The following is a 25,829-nucleotide window of genomic DNA, read 5'->3' as shown; positions in this document are numbered from 1 at the left end:
TTTTTATTAGAAAAGTTCTTTTCCTTCTTCCTTGGTCTGTGGCCCATCGTTCATTTGCCCGTTTCTTGCTTTGGACCACCATGGAGCAGAGATGTCTGGGCATTTTTCTGTTGTCCTGCACACTTCCGGTTCATCTGCCTGCAGTCTTGGGTTTCAGAGCACAGTTTGCTCAAGGGGCACCATGCAAGGAGTGCCATCGTGGGGAGTGGGGGGGCATTCTGTTCAATGAACCTCTTCTATGTGTTTGGATATAACTGTCTAGTATTGATGTGTATCAAAGAATGGCAGAAACGTCCGCTCTCGGGCCGTTCGGTAGATACGAGATTTTTTTTCTTAATCTCGATTTTGAGATTAAGCTCCTCGGCAGCAGTTCCTAGAGATGCGGGACACGGGTTGGTTGCTTTGCTTTCATTGTTCTGTCCGCTTTGTGCCGCACGAATATTTTCCAAGTGTACTCAGACTTCTGACTCGATGCATTTTGCCACTGCTTATTCATATATTGTCTTTAAGGTTGGGAAAAGCGGTTTCAGCCAATGTGTGTGTGTGTGTTCATATTTAACTGCAAATAACAAAACAGAAATTTAGAATTATGCCATCATCTGAGAAATTAATAACCCTTATTGATAGTCATGTATTAACCAGTATTTGTTTTATATGCACTTGTACCAGAATACAAGCAACAGGCCTCGATAACATTTTTGTTTGCTAATGTTCTGAAAGCTTATGACAAACGAAAGAATGTAACGTAACAACACGCCTCAGTGAGGGGGTTGTGTTCGAGCTGGAAAAGATGTTTATTGTAAATAGTTGAGAATTGTGGGTAAATTGTGAAATAGTTGTTAAACCGTGGAGGGGACTCACGGGGAATACGAGGATTCAGTGTCTGCTGAACAGTGTGAGGAAGAAATCTTGAAGAAGGTTAAACAAGCTGTGGTGCAACTCCTGGAGGGAAAGGGCTCGTTGGAGCGAGAGCATTAATTCCTCGTAGGGGCATCTATACCTTTCGCTGTGTCACTGTTCCAGTGAACGCTCGTAATGAACGCTGTCCGCGTGTCCTGCTTGGGCCCATGGAACCCAGAGTGCAGCGCTACGGTATTTGGCTTTTAACGTTTTATATACAGGCGTGATGTTTGCATTTACATTTATTCGCTTAGCAGACGCTTTTCTCCACAGCGACGTACATCTCGGAGAAGTGCGATGACTGCATTACATTAGGAGAAAGAGAGACATGGTTGCAGACGCGTGATTCTTAAGTGACCCTCGGTTGTTACTTTCCACTTTAGTAGGCGCATAAAATGCAGGATAGATGAATTCTGATAACGTTCCTGCGAATTTTTTGTTTTAGTTTTTTTTTTTTGTTAAAACAATGTTGAAGTAAAGCTAATGCAAAACCCCCCACCCCACTCCTTTGAACATCTGTAGCAATATTTGGGGCAGTAGGTAGTGTAGCGGTTACGGCTTCTGCCTTCGGCTCCAACGGTCACAGGTTCAATTCCCGCCTCCAGCTTTAGGATCCTTGAGCGAGGTACTTACCCCAAGTAACTCCAATAAAATTACACAGCTGTGGAAATGGGTAAAAAAGCGGCAGTACCTTTCATTGTAAAATGGGCTTGGAGAGAAAAGCATCAGATAAATGTGAGTATTTCTGGGTTCTCTCAATACCTGAAAAGTTCCTGTACACTAACACACACTTAGTAAAGAGATCACTTATTACCTTTAAAAGGTTTCACTGAAATGTAATAAAGTTACGCGTCATCACTCTGCTTTAGGTGTAACTGCCGCCCTCCTCTACGGTATTTATCCTTAATAAAAACACGAAATCGGGACCGACTCTTTCTTTCTTTCTTTCCCACCGGCTGAGCACCGCCCACCCGGGAGTGGCCTCGCGCCGCGCCCACTAACCCCGCCCCCCCGGAGCGCCTCTAAAGGCCGCAGCTTCTCACACACCTGCGCTGAGGGCCTCGCACCTGGAGCCGAGAGAAGGAGCGGCGCCGAGCGCTTTTACCGAGAGGCCGAGAATCCGCGCTTTCCCCGCACGAGAACGAGCACTGACCTCTTGCGGACGCGCGCACGTGTACTGAGAGCGAGAGCGAGAGCGCGTTCCCCCGCGGGCGAGGACCGTTATTTGGCGCGCGGCGCGGCTCACATCATCATGCGGAGGCTCGCGCTCTGCGCGCTCTGCGCGCTGCTGGGGGTCGTTTCGGGACAGGGGGTGACAGGTAAGGTCCCTCCTCCTTACCACCACTGCACTGGCACGCAAGGTAAAATGTGGTGTAACTTGTCTCTTGTTCTAAGCGGTCCGTTGATTTTTCTTTTTTCCTAAATACATTTTCAGGTATTTATACGAAGCGCAAAGTTTTGCGGCGGTTCTGTCAACTGTCAATTATTATTGTTTTTACTCGTTAGTGTCGTCGCAAACGAAACGGGTCACGTGAGGAGGCACCAACAGCTCCTTAGTCGCTTATTGCATAAACTGGGTGACGATCAAATGCGAAGGGGCTGCAGGGGGTCGCGGGGGTCCGAACAGCTTTCTAACTAAGTTTCTTCACACTTCGCTGACACTAAATCATGTAGAGATTGAGACTGAAAGGTCTCTTGAACTGGAGAAGCAGAAGAGGAGATGAAAAGCGCTCGGATTATTAATTAAAATTATTAATGCGCGACGTCGTGATTGAAAACGGCGATCGTTTATATTTTAAGAGCTGAGTTGTTAGAAAACAAAACTCTTTTGTTCGGTTCTCTAATGCAGCATGGCATCGATCTGAATAGGGAATCGGGTTCTAGACTTGACGGATGATGATGATGATGATGATGATCATGATGAAGATCTTGTTTCTACAAAGATTGTGAGTTGCGGAAGTTGGCTGAAGGTTTGCAGGGACACACCACCAACTTCATATTGTCATTTCATATATGGCTCAGATATAGATCTGTCCTCCTTTTGTCTGGAGGGACATTCATTGTTCACAGGAACTGAGCTGCTCCTCACATATCACACTGTCTTCTGCGCTCACAAAAGCCAAGTCCATCCACAGTTAATGTGTAAAACTTTTTACATTCGCACAGCACACGCAGTGAAGAAACAAAGTAAATATTAACTCCGCTGAGTTTTCCACTTGAACACACTTGGGAGGCCCAGGAATACTAGAAGTGAGCGCTCAGTTGAGTTCCTCACACATACTGGTGGGAAATTGGACTTGTTTGAACACCGGGAGGGACACACCTCTCCCATCTCTCATTTTAAGGTTTTAAGTATCGAACCTGTAACACTGCACCCTACGCATTCCGGTGTGTGTGATGTGTGTGGGTGGGTGGGTGTGTGTGTGATGTGTTATTTTTCTTCTTTCCTGCTCTACAAGGTTTGCCATACAGTGTTATTATGATCCTTCACTGTTGTCCTCTATTTAACTGACACCTCTCTGACAATTTTATAATATCTGAGTAAAACAGTGTGCAATGTTTCAATATTACAATGTTTCAGCGTAATAATATTTCAGCATCACAATGTTATAACAGTGTTGTATTGAAACACTGTTACAATGTTTCAAATATTGAAATACTGTTATGCTAAAACATTCTAACATTGTTATTTTGAAACATTGTAACACTGTTTTATTCAAATATTAAAACATTGTTTCGCTCCAACTTTGTTACAATGTAAAAACAATGTTACATTGTAACAAAGTTGGAGCGAAACTATGTTATGTTGTAGGTGTACAATGTTACTCATATACACACACACACACACACACACACACACACACACACACATTTTCAGAACCGTTTGTCCCATACGGGGGTCACGGGGAACTGGAGTCTACCCGGTAACACAGGGCGTAAGGCCGGAGGGGGAGGGGACACACCCAGGACGGGACGCCAGTCTGTCGCAAGGCACCCCAAGCGGGACTCGAACCACAGACCCACTGAAGAGCAGGACCCGGTCCAACCCACTGCACCACCGCGCCCCCCCAATGTTACTCAATTATATTTATATTTACTCCTTTTTTATAGCTGTGTATTTTCACTGTATCCACTCACAGTAGGTCCCATAAGTGGGACTCGAACAAGCAAACGTACAGCATGAGAACTGTGGCGTGGTGTTCTCTCCAAGAATTTCTCGGTTCTTCCCTCATCTTCCATGTGGCCTCACTTGTTGGCGGTGAACCACATAGTGCTGCTGAATGGGCGAAGGGGGAACTTCCCTTTCTGCTCACATCCGAGGTTATAATAGAAGAGCAAATGTGTTCTGAGTCTTCCGGGCTGCTGCTTCGCCGAGTTGCCGAAATGATGCCTTATGATGTAAGATTTTTCACTGCACAGGAGCCGACTTTCGGGGATGACGCTTTGTGATGGCGTGTGATAGGAAAGATCAGCAAAGCTCTCTTTCCTCCTGCAGTAACACAGAGGTCATTAATCCGGTTAAATTTGACATCCTCACATTTCACAACTCGTGCGACTGTTTCATTCAAATGAGATTTGGAAGCAATTGGTTAATTTTTACTTAACTTCCAGGAAAGATGAAAATGTGCTGTAGGATACTGGCTTACTGTAGGATTGCAAACACATGCAGAGCCCCCCCCCCCTGCAGCTTGTTTCATTTAACAGGTTTGAATCATGTGCTCATTCAGTAACTGCATGAAGAGCCCAGATTTCACACAAAGAGCAGGAAGGCGGAGAGCAACTGCTCTAAGAGAAAGATGTGAAATGAGTCTGTGTGCCCAGAAGTGGCACATTTTCAGATCCTCCACCAAAATGTTCTAAGAACAACGCGAGTGTGTTGAGACGCGTCGATTTCCTGCGGGATGTTTGTTTCGCTCCTGTATTCGGGACTTGTTGAAATGAACTGGAGCAGCAGAAGACACGACCTGTATAAACAGCAGTGTGACTGACAGCCCCATGACTTTCCTCTGAAAGTGTCGCAGCGTAAACATAATTACACTTTAACTCCGCAGCAAAAGTGACTCGTACCATTCAGTTCTTTATTTAACAATTTATTCAGCAGGTTATATGTCTGAAAGCAATTCAAGGTATGATGTTTCTCAGAAGTCCCACAGATGTGCCCTTAACCGGTGTGCCACCCGACACCTTCCCTACCTGCTTCGAGCTGGAACCCGTATTCCCAGACTTCACGGCTCCAGGGGACTTTGAAATGGCCACAGCTGCGTCACTCTTTCCACGAATCGCAGGTGCTCTCGGGAAGACTAGTTTCGCTCGGCGGGCGGCAGCTGTAACAACGCTGATCATGAGCGAGTCGGCTCCTCTCTTTATAACAATATGATCTGTGGTAATTTTAGTTAATGCAAAAGATTGCACATTTTTAATTTCCCGTTTCCACGAGCCCCTCATGCAGTCAGACCCCTTGCTGACATTTCAACTTGGATCAGGCATCACATATATTTTCTTCAAGTTAGACTTGCTTTGTGTGTGAGCGCTGTGGCTCGGTCAGCAGTTTGGGACTTTATCGCCAGTGTTGGGGAAACAAATGAAAGCAATCGGATCCCTTACAACAAAAGTAACAGCTGAGGACTGAGTTTGTGTGGCTGGAGTGTCATCAACAGGTGGGCAGAACATTGAATGTTCTGACCACTGTAGCCGGCGTCGGATTAGGGTTAGGGATGTGATGAGGGTTTAGGGTTGGGGTTCGTGTGTCCCTATGGAGTAGCACTTTGTAAGCAATGAGAAGCGTATGTTTGCAGAGCTCCTGTAGCGTGACGCCGATGCTCTGCGATGCGAAGGAGATTACGAGAAGGAAATAAGTTTGCCGGCTGGTACAGTATGGGTTCGGAGTTAGAGAAGGAAACGGAAACACTAATTTCTCATTAAGTATATAAATGATAGCACATGAACCTTAACCTAACCCTAACCTCAACCCTCACTCGCATGAGTAACCTTAACTCTAACCCTAACTGGTATGAACACATGATCCCCAACCAATAAATAAACCATAAACCCTCAACTGTAACCTTAACACTAAACCATAAAGTGATGAACATTCATGGAAACTATCGCATGTGATGAGATTTTCAGTGAACTATAGCAACAATTTAGGAAACAGGAGTGAACTTTCTGCCTCTTCAAAGCTCCACAAAGACGACAATTAACTTCTGACTTTAGCCAGTTTACCGAAGGGCAGTATGCTGTTCTGATGTCGTTTCACTCAAGTCTGACGGGTGATCAGTCATATTGGGGAAAGAAGAATACAGTGCTCCTGATTTGGTAGAGCAACCTTTATTTCTCTCATGGCGACATTGTAAGAAGGTGGTCGCTATTAGGAAATTGCGGTGAAAGAGGAAGAGCGCAGGTCCCGTCACACCGCTTGTACAGAAGCGGTCGCCCTGGGCAACAAGATCACAACATCCCAAACGCTCAGTCAAACTGGATTAAAAAAGTAGAACTTGGTATTAATGATCATTAACTGAGCGATGTTTAAACATCACACTAACAAACTAAGTTGTCTCACCCATTAAGGGCGTTTCCATGGAAACGCTTTGCAACTAGTCAACTAACTACCAAACAAACACAAAATCCGCCGTGCCCGTCTACTTTCCAAATATGACTGCGTCCGTTACCCGCGAGTAGGGCTCGATCCCTCGGTAATGGCTGTTTTGGGAGGCCTGGCACTGCTCTCGAACCCGGAGGCACGGCACACATTAACCTCTCGCCCCCCGTATCTTCTCGTGTTCTTTAATCAGGACCTCAGCACTTCATGATTGGCGACAAATATTTCAGGAATGCACTCTAATCCTGAGTAAGCAGGACACGTTTCCATAGCAACCCTGGAGTGTGGCAGCAACCCCCTCCCACAATGTATGAATCCTTTAAGAAGACTAAAGACTGATACCTGGGTGCAAAGCTGACCACTTCCACAGTATAAACCCTATTTTGTGCACGATGCTCAGAATTCTACTTTAACCCTAATTTGCAAATAAGTGTGTTGTACTGGGGGGTGCGGTGGCGCAGTGGGTTGGACCGCAGTCCTGCTCTCTGGTGGGTCTGGGGTTCGAGTCCCGCTTGGGGTGCCTTGCGACGGACTGGCGTCCCGTTCTGGGTGTGTCCCCTCCCCCTCCGGCCTTACGCCCTGTGTTGCCGGGTAGGCTCCGGTTCCCCGTGACCCCGTGTGGGACAAGCGGTTCTGAAAATGTGTGTGTGTGTGTGTGTGTGTGTGTGTGTTGTACTGTACCGAGTGACTTAACCAGCATTTACCTTATAAGTGTCACATTGTTTTACCTGTGTTGGTGCGATGCTCTTCATTTCCAGCCTCTGACCGTGCACACTGTAAATGCGGTACTCTCTGTACAGGAAGCTGCAAATACTTGGTTTTCACTGTACGTAGCGACTGAATACAAGAGTTCTCTTTTCAGACTCCATGAGCGAATTTTGATTGGAAAAACCTAAAACGAGGTTTTAGGTTTGTACTATAGCGTGAAGTGGTTGAATCTGACATAACAGGTTGACGGAAGTGAACCCATGAAGCTCTTTTGACCTCAAGGAGACTTTGAGTCCTGCTTTATTTTCCGTGGGGCTGTACGGTACGACAGCTTAATTCTCTAACAGCGTCATCCTTTAATTTTTTCCCTTTTATTTCAAAATATGTGAGCTACCATTAACACTTATATACGTATGTACGTATGCGCACACAGACACACACATACAGTGGTAAAACCAAGCTATTAATTTTCCCCTCGGAGGATGTTTTCTACATGTATCTCCCAAACTTTCCATGCTACAATGTTGACTGCTAATGCATCTGATAGACGACAATCTTTGCTTTTAAATTTCGCCATTTTTGGGTTTTGGGGGGGGGTGCAGCTTCGATAACTTCCTGCATTCCAGCTGTTTTAGGAATACAGAGACCCCTCGACTTACGCAAATAGACTGTTCTTCAACTCTTTATGTAGGTTGAAAGTTACATATGTCAGATTCCCCTTCTCCCCAACCATTTAACATTATAACATTAATAATTTTTCCATCTCAGTTATTGCACCTTGACATTTCTTCATTATTATTGTTGTTTTAGCTGTTCCTTCCGCTGCTCCTTCATACGTGCAGCTCCTTCACTTTCGTATTTATAGTCGATACGACTAAACCTGGTTGCCGTGTTATAGACCGTGATCTTTGTCCACCTTCATACTTCCTTATTATTTTCAATTTCATCCGCAAATCGATTGCTGGACGCTTGCGAGACGCTTCTCGTTTTCCTTCAAGTGCACGTTCACCGCCAGGAACTGTGAATAATGAAGTGGTAAAAAAAAAACCGAAAAAAACACTATGCTAACGGGACGTGATGTGTTCACGACTCAAAACACGTAAGAACTGGGAAGATGGAGTTTCCTGCCTTGTCTGGTTATGCTGACTTGCACTTAATGTATTTCAGATGATTTACGTAAAATAAAAACACTGTCCGTAAATCGTGTGTATCTCAGGAATTTTTTACGTAAATCTGGATTTACTTAAATCAAATTTACTTAAGTAGAAGGGTGGCTGTATATCCAAAAAACCTTTTTTGCTCGTTCTCAGGAGGACTTGAAGTGGCAGTGCTGGTGGTTACACGTTGAAATCAGGTAGTTGAGAGTTAAAAGAGGCAAATAAATTCAGATGTCTTAGTGTCCCTGTGTTACTCTGTCTTTTGTCTTTTGTGTTTTTGCACTTCCTTATATACACACACACATTTTCTGAACCGCTTGTCCCATACGGGGTCGCGGGGAACCGGAGATATACTTCCTTATATAATCAAATTTAATTTTCAGTTTTTTTTTTATTTTAACAGCAACAAAAAAAGAAATTACAATTAGCACCGTCATGTAATTGCCAAAGGAATGACTGTTCAGATGCAAGTGTGGCAGAGAAGCCAGGGCAGAATGAGATGAGATGAGAAGGAATGAATGTCTTAAGGCAGCTGCAGGAGAGAGAAGTTGCGGGTCTCCAAGTCCCACTGGCTGCTTTCCCCCTACAGGACTTGTGAAAGCTACTCATTTAGGGTAAAATGTTTGTTTTTTTGAGCTGCTTCTGTGCTGCTCAAGTGGTCATCGATCCCTTGCCTCTGTTGCCACCAGGGATCTTTCATTGGACGAGGCACAGGGGGTGTAGAGGTCGAGGCCTTACACATCTCAGCACTGGCCTGGTGAAAGTATATTTAATTTACATGTACTCTTTAATTTGACACTTCTCTCCAAAGTGACTTGCAACGTTAAACTGCGTACAGCTATTTACCCATTTATGCAGCTGGGTGAATGGTGGTGCGGTGGCGCAGTGGGTTGGACCACGGTCCTGCTTCCCGGTGGGTCTGGGGTTCGAGTCCTGCTTGGGGTGCCTTGCAATGGACTGGCGTCCCGTCCTGGGTGTGTCCCCTCTGGCCTTATGCCCTGTGTTACCGGGTTAGGCTCCGGTTCCCCGCGACCCCGTAGGGGACAAGCGGTTCAGAAAGTGTGTGTGTGTGTGTGTGTGTGTGTGTGTACAGCTGGGTGATTTTCCTGGAGCAATTTCGTGTAAGCAGTAGGTGAGATTCGAACCCGCGACCTTAGGATCTGAATTCAGCGGCTCTAACCACTACCGACTGGTTATTACATGAGGACATTTTGTCAATAATTATTTCTGAAGGTCGTTTTCTTTCATACTGAGGACATATTTTTTTCCAGGTGAACTTTCAAAGTCAGTCTTTATTAGTGTGACTCAGCTGAATTTCGGTTTCTGACGCTTCTCTATGTCGTAAATCACTCCTGTGTTTCTAAATATAAATTACAGCCCTGCAAAAATGTCTAAATGCTGCCGTTTCTTAACATACATTAACTGTTAAATGACAAAGTGTTCACACTTATCAGAGCACCTCTGGCTGTTTAAGTGACGAACGTTGGTTCCCGAAGTGCGGCAGTGGCGGCGGCGGCGGCGACGGCGGCGCCTTGGTCCTGAACGGGATCCAGCGCCAATGGGTGTGACAGTTATTACCCTGAAACTGAGACTGAACGCTGGTGTACAGTTTACGGTTTGCTGTGAAGTGCCTGAATGGATCTGTCCACATGTTGACTCAAGTCCCGCCTGCAGGACACAATGGAGTTTGAAGAACCTGTTTGTTCCTGGACTCAAGGTATAAATCTTCTCTGGTGCAACGGAGCAAACGGACTGTGTGTGACAGCAACGAAGCGATAAATAAGGAGGCGAAGGGGGAGAGTAAAGAATTTTTTTCTCCTCCGTGTAGTTGGCTGTCGTTCAAGGCGATTCCCACTCAGGAAAACACACCTGTGACAGTGACACCTGCGATCCTGTTAGGACTTGCACGGTTAAGGGCCTGGGCGGCTCCGCTGTGAGACATGTTCTGTGTGCGTGTGTGTGTGGGGGGAGGAGGTGTGGAGCGCCGGTTCGGTGTTCTCCCCACGGGCCTTGGTGACCCAGCGAGGGAGTTTGAATAGGAAGCTACATTCTGTGACAGAGGAGCTGGTCAGCGTTACTCAGCGCCGTGTTCCTGCTCCAGCCACAAAAAGTTCTCTTCCCTTCACATGAGTAATATGCCTCGATATAATTGTTTACAGTTAGAGTTGCCGTTTTCCTCTACTGAGCTCCAATGTCCACTAGAGTCCTAAAAAAATCTTCCTATGCTCTGTCTGTATCTGTAGACGGAAACGGCAGAACTCGGCCGCGTTCCACTGCTGGATCCATGCAGACCGCTGTTACAGCCATAGAGCCCGTATAGGGCCCAACAACAGGCCTTATGGCTGTTGCCTTGGGAAACAGTTTGCAAGCTGGAAGTCTGAAGGCACAGCGTGAGTGCAGGAGGGATAAGTAGAGCAAACACTGTAAAAGTCCAAATAAAACGCTCTTCCTGGTTGTTGACGGCATATCCTGGTGACCTCGCACCCCCCACCCCGCTGCTGTTGCTAAACCTGCCCCTATATCATTGAACAGAATGGGCAGGGCAAGGACTCAGACTAAAAACGGATGCCAGGTGACTCTTGGTCTTGGGTGATTTTGCTTGTCCCGATCTTTTGGGCTGTACTTTTAAGGGCCTCAGCAGGTTGGGTCTAAGATGAGCAGCTGAGGCTGAGGACCGAGAGAGAGCTCATGGTGTCTTTTTTGAATTGGAGTCCCATCCATTTCTGGAGCGGCTCATGCCGGTGTCTCGCAGATTTGGCATCGTTTCAAATGTCGGGCAGGGCAGGGTAGGGTTCGTGGAGTTTGCGTGTTCTCCCCATGTTGGCAATCCGACGACGTGCACCGAAGACTGGTGCCAGTGTTAAACCGCTTCCGTTCCCTCCCTCCTCGAGCACGTGAGCGGTCACTGTGAATTCAGTTCCACTTGACGGCACTCGCTGTCCTTTCCTGCTTCTGCGTGTCAGTGACTGAAAGGAGGACGGGGAAAGTGGCATGAAGGGATTGAGCAGACTCTCCTTTTAAGGTGAACTCGCCTCGATCCTTTCCTCTGGGCCCTCGGTCTGAAGGGCCCCATCTCACATTACAGTGAACCAAATTCCTGGTTAGGCCAAAGATCACGACAGCATTCATTCGGTGAATAAGGAAGACTTACTGTCGAGGGTCTCAAAGGAAACTCCGGCCTTAAAGATGGGCTGGATTTGTGCACAAGGAGCTGGTAGAAGCAGCTCTGCTGCGATTCCTTCTGCCTTCCTCCTTATTTAAAGTTTTCGGCATTGCATGGGTCTCTTAAGGTAAAAGTCGAGGTGAGGAGTATTTGAAGTCAGATCTCATGTCCTGGGAAGATCGCTCAGGCGGGAAGTGGCCCCACCCATTGTCTTCTTCTTTGCTGAAGTAGAGGAGTGGGTCTGCTGGGGTGTGCTGTGTTCTCAAGAACGAGTTTCTAGCAGTCGTTTAAAAAGGTCACTTTTGCGTTCCTTGGAGACAAGGTCACCTGCCCCAGGTGTTGTAAAACGTACTGCTGATTTGCTGTTAAATTAAGAGGTTGGTGTTTCCTCATCTGCCGAGTTGAGGAAGAACTTCCTGTCTTTCTCTGCCTGTAGCCAGTGTCACATTTGACATATTTTTATTCAGATCTTCTCGGGAAAGTTGTGCCTGTGTGCGAGCCCTTCTGTTAACGGGCTTATTCAAGGGAAAATGTTGCAACAAGTTTTCATACGGTAGGTGCTGGCAAATTTTTCTTTGTAGCGTCTCATATTTGGTTACCGGGCGATAAAGCCATTGAGTCACAGCGCCCAAAGTTTGGTAAGTTTCTGTCCGAGGACAGCATGTCTGGGACGTACTTTTTATGTACTGTCAAGAGTATAAATATTTGCCATATAGACCGAACAATGGCCACTGTTTGCCTCTCCGCCACGAGCGATACGCGTAACCGCAGCTTCCGCAAAACCCCAATGCCTCCGATCTGCTTGCGCAGAACGTGAAACACGACCCACATCTCCAACCTCTGTCCTTTGTGGGCCTGTGACCATCTGTAGGTTCGAGACAGATGCTCATTGAGTGGCGGTCGAACCCCCACAAACTGGGATAATGCCTTTTTCTGTGCTGCAGGGATTTCTCTCCCCCCCCCCCCCCCAGTTAATGGGGAGGAGGGGGCTTTGCGTGGGAGGGGTGCCGGTTATCAGTTATCAGTTGGGTATCCAGTTTCTGATTCAGTGGCCTTTGGGGTTGAGCCACAAGGAATTCCACAGCCTGCTCTGATAACGGAGTCTCGGTGTGCGCAGTGTCTTCATCTGACAGTGTGACCCAAAATGCTTATTTATTTGTGCTTATTGTTCAGTAATTTATTCTTAGGAAGGTGGTTTTTTTTTTTTTTTTTTTATTTTTTCCTCCGCTTCAGGTATTCTTGCCTTGAACGAAAAGATCACTTTGCTGAGTTATTTCAGTCAGCTTGTTTTCTTGACCTCCACGTGTCCTGATCCCTTGGTGGAGCTGTGCTTTCGGTTTGGTGTCTCCAAGGCCACAGACAGCAGAGATCCATAGCTCCTATCTTGAGCGGCTCTTATCCGCTGTATTCCAAGACTTTGATAAGACGCTCTTCCCATCGTAGGGGTCTCCTTTCTCGTCTTCTTGAGATGTCCCCGAGATACCAGTTAATGACCCTCATTGTCCATATGTTGTCTTGCATTCTCGTTTTGTGACCTTCTCATACATTGTTTTCACAACAGCTCTAATTCCAGATTCTTCTCCTTATTTCTGGGTGTCCAGTGTGGTTCATTGTGTTTACGTTACAAATTCTGTCTCTCTTGCTTTTTTCTGTTGGGTAGAGCCAACAAGGACCTTTGCCTTCAGGTGACGTTCCATTCCGTGTTTCGCAGCCCGTAGTTCATAGTGTGGAGGATGTGGCTGTTGCACAGATAGGCTCTGGTCTTAATGTCTAGTTTCTGGTTTATTACTGACCCTTTAATTGCATGTGTCCACCATGTGCTACGTACTTTGTGCAGAGCCTTAAATACCATGCTCTTCAAAGTGCTCTCTCCACCCCCGAGCGCAGACACTGTGACTGTATGCGTGCGTTCAACCGAAAGATTAGCCTGTATTTCCACCTTGGAAAAAAACCCAGTTTTAGCCCAAGTTTCCACATACATATGTGTTTTTTTCTGGGAGAGGATCCTGTCTGGATGTGTAGCCTGGGTCTCCATGCCGCCCTGGGTGACGCAAAGCAGTCTTATCTGGAGCTGAAGCTGGGCATGAAGGCCCTTTGTCCAGGGCCGTGTTCCAGAGGTTTCGGAGCTGTACCAGCTGTCCCCGTGATAAGGGCCAGGCTGGGAGGGGCCCTTCTGCAAATTCAGCCAAAGAGCTTAATAAACATATTGTCTCAGCGCTACACTATGGACTCTGTTAGAGAGCTAATTTATTTACACAATGGTTTACCCACCTTTATACTAAGTACTTCTTAAAGACACTGCAACGATATAAAGTGCAAACAGGAGCAGCAGAGTAGCTGACAATACAGTACCCCTGCGCTGTGAACATCCCTGGTTTGTACTTACCTCGGTGCCTTGAGTTTCTGTGGTAAGAGTACCCTGCTGTGCAAACGAGGTAAATGGTGTGTGTGTGGAGCCGAGTGTCAGGCTGTAAGTGAAAGACGGCGAAATACTTACAGGATCATTATTAAAACTGCTGACTGTACCCTTCCTTACGTTTCTCTGACACTTTTCTTGAAAGCAAATTACAGCGTTAATCTACTTACAACTATTTACCCAATTATACGGCTGGGTAATTTTACTGGAGTGATTTAAGGTAAGTACCTTGTTCGGGGGTATTACAATGGGAGGTGGGATTCAAACCTGTGACGTTTGGGTCCAAAGGCAGCAGCTCTACATGCTGCAGTACCAGTTGTCTCTTCTCTTATGTCATTTGTGCTTGTAATGTTCCAGTTATTTTCACTATTTTCAGGTCACTTTCGTTATTTGCCCATGGAGGTTCCTGTTCGCTTGTCAAGTCTTGATTTAAATTTTATTGACCGTAATTCTCACCGCATTACATCACATCTGTTACAGTGTTTAATATCGCTGCACTACAGAGTTTTGTCATTTTTAAAATCCACGGTCTCTGCCCCGTATGTTTGCGATGCGCAACTCATCCTTTTTGTTCTGTTTTGTCAGACATGCTGGCTATTAATGGCGGGGTGGCCAGATGGCAGGGACAGAGGTGCCAGGGCACTCAGGAATGAACCAAACCAAATAAACATAAAATACAGGCCTCTTGCCTTCTGTGACAACTTGCAAGATGAACTAAAATCAATTCCAACTGAAATGGACAGATGTTCATTAACATACAGTCTCCCAGCGACCCTCCTCCCTTCCTCCCTCCCTTCCAGCACCTTATAGTCCTCTGCTCGTCTGCAGTTAGATGGGCATCAGGTCCAAGGGCGCACGGTGAAGATGTTTTCTTCTGCACGTGAAGGTCCCGCTTGATCCCTGGCCCCTGCTGCCGGATGTCCTCCTAACAAAATGTAACACTCCTACATCAATCTCACCGCAGGTACAACAGGAAATGACTTCTCCGCAGTGACTTCATATATGAACGAGACTTTGACCAACACCACTACGATCCATCCAAATGACACAACGCATCCAAATATATCGGCAGAACCCGACTCTACTGTGACACCCAGTACCACGCCTCAGTCCACAAGCAACCACACAGGTGAGTGACAAAATAAATGAGTGAACTTCCGCTCAAGACACAGTTGAGATGGAAACGACAAATCTGTCCATTGGTTTTTCACACAATTTTTACCCCCTTTTTAATATTTACAATTTTAACCTTTTACATGACAATCAAGGCACATCTCCCTCAGGAAATGATTTTTCCTCCACCACACTAGCAATGAACCAGACCACAGCAGCCCCAGAATCAAATATTTCTAGCACTTTCCATCCAGATGACACAGGCACAAAAAAACCAACAACTGCTGCCAGCCCAGACACAATAAAGTCTGACTCAACGAATGCAGCAGGTGGGTGTGTGTTGCGATAGCACCGTTTCCCAAGTGAGTGTGTTCGGACACAGTACACTACAAACCAACATGCTGATTGCACTGTTTGAATTTCGTGAACACATTATTTTAAAATATATGACCAGTCACCCCGGAAAGAATATTGCTGTGTGCAATTTGTCAATGAGCAAATTATTATTTTTTCCCTTCAGAAAATGTAACTTTCACCACAGTGCCAAGCATCAACGAAAGTCTGGCCACTAACGAGCCCAACATCTCCAGCACAACTGACCCAAACGACACAACCCCAACCCTACCAACCACTACCTTGACTAGCAACTCTAGCAACTCCAGCTCCACAGCACCATACGGTATACTACAAGTCAACATTTAGATTTTAATGTTTGAATTTACTGAATACATTATTTTAAAGCATATGACTACTCATATGCTTATGAAAGAATATTGCTGTGTGCAATTTGTTAATCAGCAAATTATTGTTTTTTTCCCTTCAGAAAACGTAACTTTCACCACAGTGCCAAGCATCAACGAAAGTCTGGCCACTGAAGGATCCAACATCTCCAGCACAACTGACCCAAACGACACAACCCCAACCCTACCAACCACTACCTTGACCAGCAACTCTAGCAACTCCAGCTCCACAACACCATACGGTATACTACAAGTCAACATTTACAATTTTATGTTGGAATTTCCTGAATACATTACAGGTGGTCCCCGACTTACGATGGGGTCACATTCCACGAGATCCAGCGTAAGCTGAAAGTGCTTTTAAGACACCTATCCTACCGAACATGATAACCTAGCGTACGTGCGATGGCAATTACGGGCTTGCCACCACTGCCCAGCATCGTGAGAGAGTATCGCACCGCATATCACTTGCCCGGGAAAAGATCGAAATTCAAAATTCGAAGTACAGTTTCTACTGAATGTGTATCGCCAGCTCACCATCGCAAAGTCTAAAAATCTAAAGTCGAACTATTGTAAGTTGAGGAGCATCTGTATTTAAATACATATGACTAGTAACCCTTGAATGAATATTGCTGTGTACAGTTTCTTAATGAGCAAATTATTATTTTTTCCCTTCAGAAAATGTAACTTTCACCACAGTGCCAAGCATCAACGAAAGTCTGGCCACTAATGAGCCCAACATCTCCAGCACAACTGACCCAAACGACACAACCCCAACCCTACCAACCACTACCTTGACCAGCAACTCCAGCTCCACAACACCATACGGTATACTACAAGTCAACATTTAGATTTTAATGTTTGAATTTACTGAATACATTATTTTAAAGCATATGACTACTCATATGCTTATGAAAGAATATTGCTGTGTGCAATTTGTTAATCAGCAAATTATTGTTTTTTTTCCCTTCAGAAAACGTAACTTTCACCACAGTGTCAAGCATCAACGAAAGTCTGGCCACTAACGAGCCCAACATCTCCAGCACGACTCACCCAAACGACACAACCCCAACCCTACCAACTACTACCTTGACCAGCAACTCTAGCAACTCCAACTCCACAACACCACACGGTATAGTACAAGTCAACATTTTTACTGTAGTGTTTGCAGTGTCGTGAATACATTACAGGAGGTCCCCGACTTACGATGTGGTAACGGTCCGCGAGACCCAACATAAGTTGAAACTATTGTAAGTCGAAAATGCTTTGAATACACCTAACCTACTGAACATCATAGCCTAGCATACATGCGATGGCCATTGCGGGTTTACTGCCGCTGCCCAGCATCGTGAGAGAGTATCGCACCGCATATCACATGTCCGAGAAAAAATCTAAATTTTAAAGTTCAAAGTACGGTTTCTGCTCAGTGTCTATTGCCAGCTCACCATCGCAAAGTCTAAAAATCTAAAGTCGAACTATTGTAAGTTGAGGAGCATCTGTATTTAAATACATATGACTAGTAACCCCTGAATGAATATTGCTGTGTACAGTTTCTTAATGAGCAAATTATTCTTTTTTCCCTTCAGAAAATGTAACTTTCACCACAGTGTCAAGCATCAACGAAAGTCTGGCCACTAACGAGCCCAACATCTCCAGCACAACTGACCCAAACGACACAACCCCAACCCTACCAACCACTACCTTGACCAGCAACTCCAACTCCACAACACCATACGGTATACTACAAGTCAACATTTAGATTTTAACGTTTGAATTTACTGAATACATTGTTTTAAAGCATACGACTACTCATATGCTTATGAAAGAATATTGCTGTGTGCAATTTGTTAATCAGCAAATTATTGTTTTTTTCCCTTCAGAAAACGTAACTTTCACCACAGTGCCAAGCATCAACGAAAGTCTGGCCACTGAAGGATCCAACATCTCCAGCACAACTGACCCAAACGACACAACCCCAACCCTACCAACCACTACCTTGACCAGCAACTCTAGCAACTCCAGCTCCACAACACCTTCACCAGGTACTGTGACATCCTGTACTCAGTGTAGAAGGGCTGGAAAGCAGAAAATAATTTGGTAAATGTTTTTTATACATTATTTTCTTTGTCGTTTCCAACATTCAGGTGGCACTCGTACGACGGCCAACGCGGGAAACGAAACTTTGACGACTGGGTCTGGAGCGAACCAGACCACGCCTGCCCCGGAATCCAACACTTCCAGCACGGTCCATCCAAACAGCACCGCAGAACCAAACAGTAACGGCACAGTTACCCCCACACAGCCTCCTCCAGGTATTTGTCCTTTGTGTTCACCTCGTCATGTGACGCTCCGTCTCGGAAATGTCGCATTTTGATGTCAACGGCATATCTCTGGTGTTGACATCCCTTTTAACATTTGACCTTTTATCTGTGGCTTTTAACATTCAGACGCTAATCGCACCACAGTCACGACAGGAAACACAACGTCTGTTACCGCACCGGCACTCAGCGAGACTGCAGCCACCCAGTCCAACGCCTCCGGCACCGTTCGTCCCAACACCACGAGCCAAACGGAACCCCATTCCACTGTCATCTCCACAACAGTGCCTACAGGTGTGTGTGGTTCAGGCACCGTCACCGTGGGGTCTTCAGCAGTACAACTGCATGGCTTTTAATACAAATGTCTTTATGTTCATTCATTTAACTGACGCTTTTCTGCATGAAAAGCGTCAGCTAAATAAATACTTACGACGTTAGGCTACTTACTATTATTTACTCATTTATACAGCTGGGTAGTTTTACTGGCACAATTTAGTGTAAGTACCTTGCTCAAGGGTATTACAGCTGGAGGTGGGGTGCAGTACTGTAGGGGTCATTTTGGCGCCGGAGTGTCTGATACTGGGAGAGTTGTCCCTATCGTGTGTTCTCAGTTTAAACTCAGCGGATGTGGACATTTCATGTAGGGTGTGTTCTTCTCACTTCATGTCAGGGCTCTGCACGCCAAAGTCGTGTCCACCTGGAAGTTTCTGCGTGGAGCTCTACGCAAACTTCACCTGCCAGTGCCGCCCTGGGACCTTCTTTTCCGGGGGCAGCTGTGTACCAGGTATGAGTTTACCCAGCTTTCGCAACAGTTGTTGTCCTTGGATAAGGTGAGCTGTTAATGGGTTCTGAAGGAGTACCGCAAACAAAGAAACATTTACAACATTTTGGCCGTGGCTGTTGTATCGAAATATAGAGAGTGTCCAACCCTTTCTCCGTGTGTGTGTGTGTGTGTGTGTGTGTGCGTGCGCTTCCTTCATTTTCCAGTTAAGGTCTTTCCCGGAGCTCTTCGGCTCACAGCGTTGAATTTTACTTCGGAGATGACTAACACAGCATCAAAAGTGTTTGCAGAGACCTCCGCAATGATCTCACAAACAGTAAGACACTTAACATATCATCTGTTGAAAGACTGTATTTCACTGGTGTCTCCACCTGCATGTATAATGAGCTTTTTTCCCATGTTTTCCCTGCCAAATCATCAGGCTATAATGAAACTAAGGTGTGGCAAATTTTCAAGGACCGCTAGTTTGACTGATCACCTGTGTTCTCAGTTCAGTTCAGTTCAATTCAATTCCTTTTATTTTTAGTGCGTCCTTCTCAGAAAGGGAACGCACGGCCATAGACGCAGAAAGACGGTAACGGAGACGGCAGTAATACATAAGAACCTTATTTGAGTGTGGCAGCTGAGGAGAGGAAAACAATAACTCCCAGTCCAGAAGAAGGTGGGAGAGAAAAAAAGTTTTCAGGGTCCAAGTGCCAGGGGCTGCCAACCCTTCCAGGGCACATTTGCTAAATGTGTTTTCCTTAATGTTTCTCGTGGCATGTGGGGGCATTTTTTGCAGTTGTAGATAAGTATAAACTTTTTTTTTAATTCATACAGCTATTTTCTGGCATTGCAATAAAAGAAAATCTGAGAGAATATGTATGCTGTGTATCTGTGCTTAAATAACGCTCTTGTGCTCAGCGGGGCATTAAGGTGCAAGGAGCTGATGGATTGAACCCGTGTTCTTCTCCTTATTCCTAGTTGAGAAATGCTCTTCGGAACCAGCCGGGATATTTGCGCTCCATCGTCCTGCAGCTCACGTGAGCATCACTGTCCCCTCTCTTATTGATCAAACCCAGTTAAAGCTGTTGACCGTTAACTTGATTATTACAGAACCATGAAAAATTCACGGGAATTTCTGGCTGAAAACATCTTCCTTGACTGTGTTGCTTTGCCCTTAGACGAGGAAGTGTTGTTGCAACTGTGGAGAATTTATTTGAGCGGAGCTCTGCCGTCACCGAGACCATACTGAGCGACGCCATAACTACAGCTATAAACACGTGTGAGAACTGCGAGCTCCTGAAAGGCGCAAACTTCACCAGTAAGGATTATTATTATTTGCCAGGAGGACAAATCATCTGAATGACATTTGGTTAAACCGTAAAAATGAGCCGCTATCTACTCGGAAGGGCAAAGCGCCATAAGCAAAGCGTTACTGAGTTAAAACCAGTAAAGTCTCAGTTGAATTGAATTTGTTGAAAAAATTTTTATAATAAATTCAATTTATTTTTACGGCGCTCTCTTCGCACATGGCGACATAGCAGTCACTGTCACTATTATACTTGCTCTATGGATTCGGTGACGTTTTTGGATGTTCAGTGCTGCATTGTGGGCTCTCGTTGTCTATTAATACCGTGTTAGAAGTAGAAATGCTCCAGATCACTGGTGATGAACCCGTTTCGAACTGGTGCTCCTTGTTTCACTATAGCGAAGGACCCGTGCAGCCTCAATCCAAGTCCATGTGACCTCATGACAGCGCAGTGCTCCTTCAGTGAAGACGGCATTGTGTCCTGCACATGTAACCCCGAATATGTGCCCGACGAGTTCTCTTCCATCAGCTGCACCGGTAATTTCCTTTCTTTGTTATAAACTCGAATGGCTCTGTTCTGTGGAGTTCGTGGTGGAAGGTGTTGCTCTGACCGCGCGTATGGGGCGGATACGGTCGTCTTTATCGTGATCCACTCTTGAGTAATAATTACACGATTGCAGCCTAAACCTGGGGATTGCGCAACGGATTCCTGGGTGCGACGCTGCCGTGGGACCGTTGTGCAAAGGCCTTTCTTGAAATAGCGGCAGTAAAAATTCCAAAGTTACGGAGTTTTAGATTAAAGACTCTTTATGGCCCCTTTCTCCTCGAGTTCCTGCCAAGCAATTAAACAAAGTGATGCAAGACCCATCACGGGATAATTTGGGTGTCGTCAACGGCTTAATGTTCACACCTGAAGGAGGGAGCGGTTTCATATTTCGGGGGGGGGCAGTAAAGCAAGAGTGAGGTCAACTGTGGCTCCGCTTCAACGGTAGTCCCCTACGGCCTTGGCTTACCCACAATCCCTTGCTTATTTACTGGGTCACGGTGCTTTTTGGTGACCTGGCCGTTTCTGTGGATACGGGGAGAAAACGGCTATTTCCTGCCGTTGAATGGGAGGATTTGCATCGGGGGGAGAGGAGCAAACAAAAGGCTCCTTTGGATCAGTGCGGTCCTGCCAGGGCGCACTTCTCCTGCCAAGTTCAGACAGGGACCCCCCCACTGGCACCAAAACTGAGGATCTGAAGTTGTTTTTATTAACCTTTACTTTGAATTAATTATTTCTTCTATATGTGTCACTCCCTTACACTGGTGCGGTAGTTTTTTTTTTTTTTTTGGCGGGGGGGGGGGGGTTACCCATAGTATTGCTTTTTTATTAAAAAATATCTCTGCTCTCCCTTATGATTGCTAAGTTAAAAAACGAGACTAGTGCCATTATCAATGGTAACTGAATACGAATAAGATTTTTATAATCGGTTAATAAAATGGTGTTATCTTCTAATATAGGTCTGAAAATCCTGGTTGGTTGTTTTGTACTTTCATGTATTGTACAGCAGAGTATAAAGTAGGAAAGTACAGTAAAGACCCATCTGGTCCTTCTGGCTGGTTTTCGAGCGCCCGTCATGTCCTGTGCTCTTCTCGTCCACAGCTTGTCCCAGCGGCGAGAAAGCGCAGGACGGAAAGTGTGTTCCGTAAGTAGCTACCGTGTCGTGTGCGATACATTTTGGAAAATGCCCCCCCCCCCCCCATGTGTTCCTGAGGTGTAACTGCTCTATGTATCACGATGGTACACTTTGTGTGCTGGGCCTGAGTCCATACGGACACATGTGGCCGCGGTTACCGCAGTAACGGGCGGAAAATCCAGTGTGATATCGAGGCTCTAGTGTCCCCCGCTGAAGGGTTTTCTCTTTCAGGTGCCCGTTTGGTTACGCTGGATTCAACTGCAATGACTGTAAGTTGGCTCGTCTCTTCCGGCCATTCCTTCCGAAACACTATTGAACATTGAACGTGTTCAGAGGGAGCCCAAGATGTTAAGATGTTGTATAGAATGAGCAGATGCTGGAGTAGAGTGATCTGGACAGAAGAGCCAAAGCAAAGTCACCCAGCAGGGCCCCCTATGTGTCTTGGGCTTGGAGGGCATGTTACTGAAGGGAAAAGTGTGTGTGTGCGCGTGTGTGTGTTCACATGTACTGAGATGTGTTTCGTCTCCATTCCATCTGCAGCTGCCCTGCTGGCCGTAGTAGTCATCTCCTGCGTGCTGGGAGGGTTACTGCTCATCGCCACCATTGCCCTGCTCGCCTGCTGCTGCTGCAGGTGAGAGCCCATGATTGCCCCCACCACACACACACACGCGCTCGCGCACACACACGACTGTGTGATGGATGGGCTGTAACGCTGCAACCGGTTGCTTTTCAGGACGCGGCAGAAGAACCAGGGCTACAGCAGTCCTTACGCCGCCAATGAGCCCGTTGAGCCGCTGCCCAGGCGAACCGTGCCAAAGATCCCGCGGGCCACTGCCAGCAGCCGCTGGGACCCGTCGGAGATGGAAATGAGGGAGAACGGGAACGCCCGGTTGACGCTGGCCAAGGAGCACCCGGGAAACGGCGCGGTAAGGAATGGCCGGCGCGCCTCCGTCCGCCGCTGCTCCTCTTTCACTCTCGCTTTCTCACCTGCTGCTGCGTTTCTTCGGTATCTTTGGAGTAAAACAAAAAGGTTCAAATAAAGGTCTCTTCTTCTAGCGAAGCCATTCAAGGAACCAGCGCAGTATAATGTGAACATATGACATCCAGCTTTACCCCCCAAGGTCATGAGAATAAACTGTTCAGAGCACATCTGAACCTTAAAAATCATTTGCGGTGGGCAAAGCCCTGGCCAGGGTGTACGCTGCTCTGTGTGCTGTGCTTCCCGGACACCCGCTCGACCCCTGCGAGTGTGTATTTTCATGAACGGATGAGTGAATGAATGGAGTGAGTGAACGAATGAATGAAGACTCGTTTTGTGACAAGTCAACTCGTCCGCTAACGTCCCCTTTCCAGCTCTCGTATCTGTGCAGTTTTGCTGAACTAAAGTCCATCTTTTGTCCGTAGGGATTTTATGATATCGGGGACGATGAGCTGAAGACCTTCAGGAATAAGAATCCCAGCCGCTACTCCTACCTTGTTCAAGGCCGGGAGAATCCCTATTTTGTGCCCGATGAAGGTGAAAAGTAGTCCCATCATGCGGACAAACGCGTATGATGGTACGAGCTCCTCATTCGCACACAGTCGACCCGAATGCCAAACGCGTCCAGCATGTGAAGCTGCACCAGGCTTCGAAGGACAGATTGCGCAGGGTCTCGTATCAGCAAATGGATGTTGAAACACGGCCTCGTTGGGTAACGTTTCGAATTTACCAAGTGGAGGATCTTTGTAAATATTTTAAAAATATGACACATTTTTAATAATGAGTGTTTGCTGCAGGAATCCAGGGTCGCCTCTGTTTGGCATTTTTAACTTGATGTCCCGCGGTGCCCCCTCCCGCTCTCACACCCACCGGGAATGGATTTCCCTCTTGGGTTTTTTTTTTTTTTTTAAGCGTTTTTGCATCATTTCTAAGAGCACGTACAAATTAATGAAATTTCACTGCATTTGTTCATTCATTATTGTTTTTTTCTTCTGATTTCTAATGATTTCATTGTTAATTTGTGATTGAAAGTAATAATTCTATTAATATGATGGCAATTTTAGGCAGTAAAGCAACAGAACAGAAAATGACAACTTACATGGCTCTGTAAGAGCTCTACTGAATAATTGTTATATAGTATATATTTTTATTTATGAATGTATATTCAGTTTTTTTATATATCCACAAAGCAATAAACAGATATTTTTGGACAAAATGGGCTGGAACCCAGTGAAATGAATAGATTTTTTTTTTTTTTTTAGGATTAAATAATTCAGGAAGTCTCTATGAAAGTATGTATGTATGTATATATGTTCTGTCCTGTACATTTCCACAGGGTCAAATAATGAGAATGTTGTGTGTTTTTTGTGCGCCAAACTTTTTTTTTTTGTCCATTTTATTAACCACTTTGAACTTAAAGTGAATATATGTAGTTGAATCTTCAGGTTAATAAATTGGTCTCTTACTTATCAGCTCTTTTTATAAAAAAATAAATACTAAACACTTCTCAGAACAGTTTAAATGGATGAAAGGTTTCTTAGTTCATAAGCCGGGGACCAGCTGTACTTGAGATGCTGCAGGTACTTGTACATTCATGCACATACTTTTTCCAGTGTATTGGATTAAATAAATAAAATGTTATAGAAATGTGAGTTGCGTTGATTCAGATAGCATGCAGAGGTAAAATAAAAACATTTTGTAATGTGTGATTGTGTATCTATTGGATATATATGTATATGGTAATGTTGAAAGTGGTAACTGTAAAGGGCATGAAACTTTTACTTGTATTTATTCCATTAATGCTATTTTTCTAAGAAGGGGGGTGCGGTGGCGCAGTGGGTTGGACCGGGTCCTGCTCTCCGGTGGGTCTGGGGTTCGAGTCCCGCTTGGGGTGCCTTGAGACAGATTGGCGTCCCGTCCTGGGTGTGTCCCCTCCCCCTCCGGCCTTACGCCCTGTGTTGCCGGGTAGGCTCCGGTTCCCTGCCATCCTGAATGTGACAAGTGGTTCAGAGAATGTGTGTATTTTTCTAAGAAGCTTTTACCCATTTATATAGATTCAGCTGAGCTTTACCATTTCAGGGTACATACCTTGCTCAGGGATACCACAGGAGGAGGTGGGATTTGAACCTAGTTCCTTCAAGGACAAGGTAGCAGCTTCAATGACTATGTAACCTGCTGCCCCCTTTGTTATGTTGCTCACAGAATGTCGATGTATTTCGTTTAAAGGAGCACAAAGTCACGGGTTTGAGGTCAGTTGCAGTTTGACAGGTATGAATAACTATTTCGTATCGTGGTGCTGAAGACGGATTCCAGATGAATCCGCTGACAGCAGTACAGTGGTGCCGTGTTACAGGTACCTCCTTGACGTCAGTCGTCACGCACGGCATTGGAGGTGTGCGACTGGTACAGGTAAGTCCAAAGAATATGCAGATGTCCATCTTTTCCTGTCTCACGAGATCAATGATCGAGTTCACGGCGCCATTCGGCGCAACCCCACGTAAGGCCGCGATCGGGGCGGGAAACAAAGTTACGGTGGAATCGCCGACAGGAGTCCGATGATCACGCAACAGGCGAAGAAAGACGTCACCGACGAGCGAAGGGACCGGTCCAGCAATTACGTTAACGACTTGGATGAAACGGACCTTGCCGTTGAGGCAGAGCAGCGAGAGGCTTTTTGGAGAACCCTGGGCCAAGGCCTGAAGTCCACAACACACCAGGCACGCGTCCAAAACCGCGAGGACGGAGCAGCAAGCCTCCGAGACCGAACGACCGCAACCTAGTGACCACAAAAAGACTTGAAAACTGTCGAACATCTGGTGCCGAGATGCGCTCTCTCTCTCTCTCTCTCTCTCTCTCTCTCTCTCTCTCTCTGTGTGTGTCAACGGGAGGATGAAAAATTTGTGGCGTTATGATTTTCTTAAGTGAGGTGTTACACCTGTTAAGCCTGAGGCTCTAATATAACTAGAGCATTAATGTTTCAGTGGG

The 25,829-nt window shown here is 45.9% G+C and overlaps 1 protein-coding gene across 8 annotated transcripts; it reads left to right on the top strand.

Annotated features, from left to right (window-relative positions):
* Window positions 1-1,938: 1,938 nt before the first annotated feature.
* LOC108919247 (mucin-5AC-like) lies at window positions 1,939-24,520 on the top strand. 8 transcript variants are annotated; one of them, XM_029246710.1, is made up of 21 exons: window positions 1,939-2,219; window positions 14,908-15,072; window positions 15,212-15,385; window positions 15,577-15,735; window positions 15,880-16,038; window positions 16,475-16,624; window positions 16,770-16,928; window positions 17,383-17,532; window positions 17,677-17,838; window positions 17,941-18,108; window positions 18,244-18,408; window positions 18,785-18,898; window positions 19,102-19,211; window positions 19,859-19,917; window positions 20,059-20,198; window positions 20,586-20,723; window positions 21,832-21,874; window positions 22,097-22,134; window positions 22,406-22,496; window positions 22,599-22,791; window positions 23,270-24,520. In XM_029246710.1, exons 1-21 carry the CDS (start codon window positions 2,153-2,155, stop codon window positions 23,390-23,392), a joined length of 2,727 nt encoding a protein of 908 aa, XP_029102543.1. In that variant the 5' UTR covers window positions 1,939-2,152; the 3' UTR covers window positions 23,393-24,520. The 8 variants fall into 8 exon arrangements, with proteins under 8 accessions (XP_029102543.1, XP_029102545.1, XP_029102546.1 ...); XM_029246711.1 differs by having other exon boundaries at window positions 1,940-2,219; window positions 15,254-15,385; XM_029246712.1 differs by lacking the exon at window positions 16,475-16,624.
* Window positions 24,521-25,829: the final 1,309 nt, after the last annotated feature.

The sequence above is a fragment of the Scleropages formosus genome, chromosome 20, assembly GCF_900964775.1.
Source record: "Scleropages formosus chromosome 20, fSclFor1.1, whole genome shotgun sequence".
In the NCBI taxonomy this organism is placed as follows: domain Eukaryota; kingdom Metazoa; phylum Chordata; class Actinopteri; order Osteoglossiformes; family Osteoglossidae; genus Scleropages; species Scleropages formosus.
The sequence above is the reverse complement of the archived record's forward strand: the minus strand, read 5'-3'. Positions and strand labels throughout refer to the sequence as shown.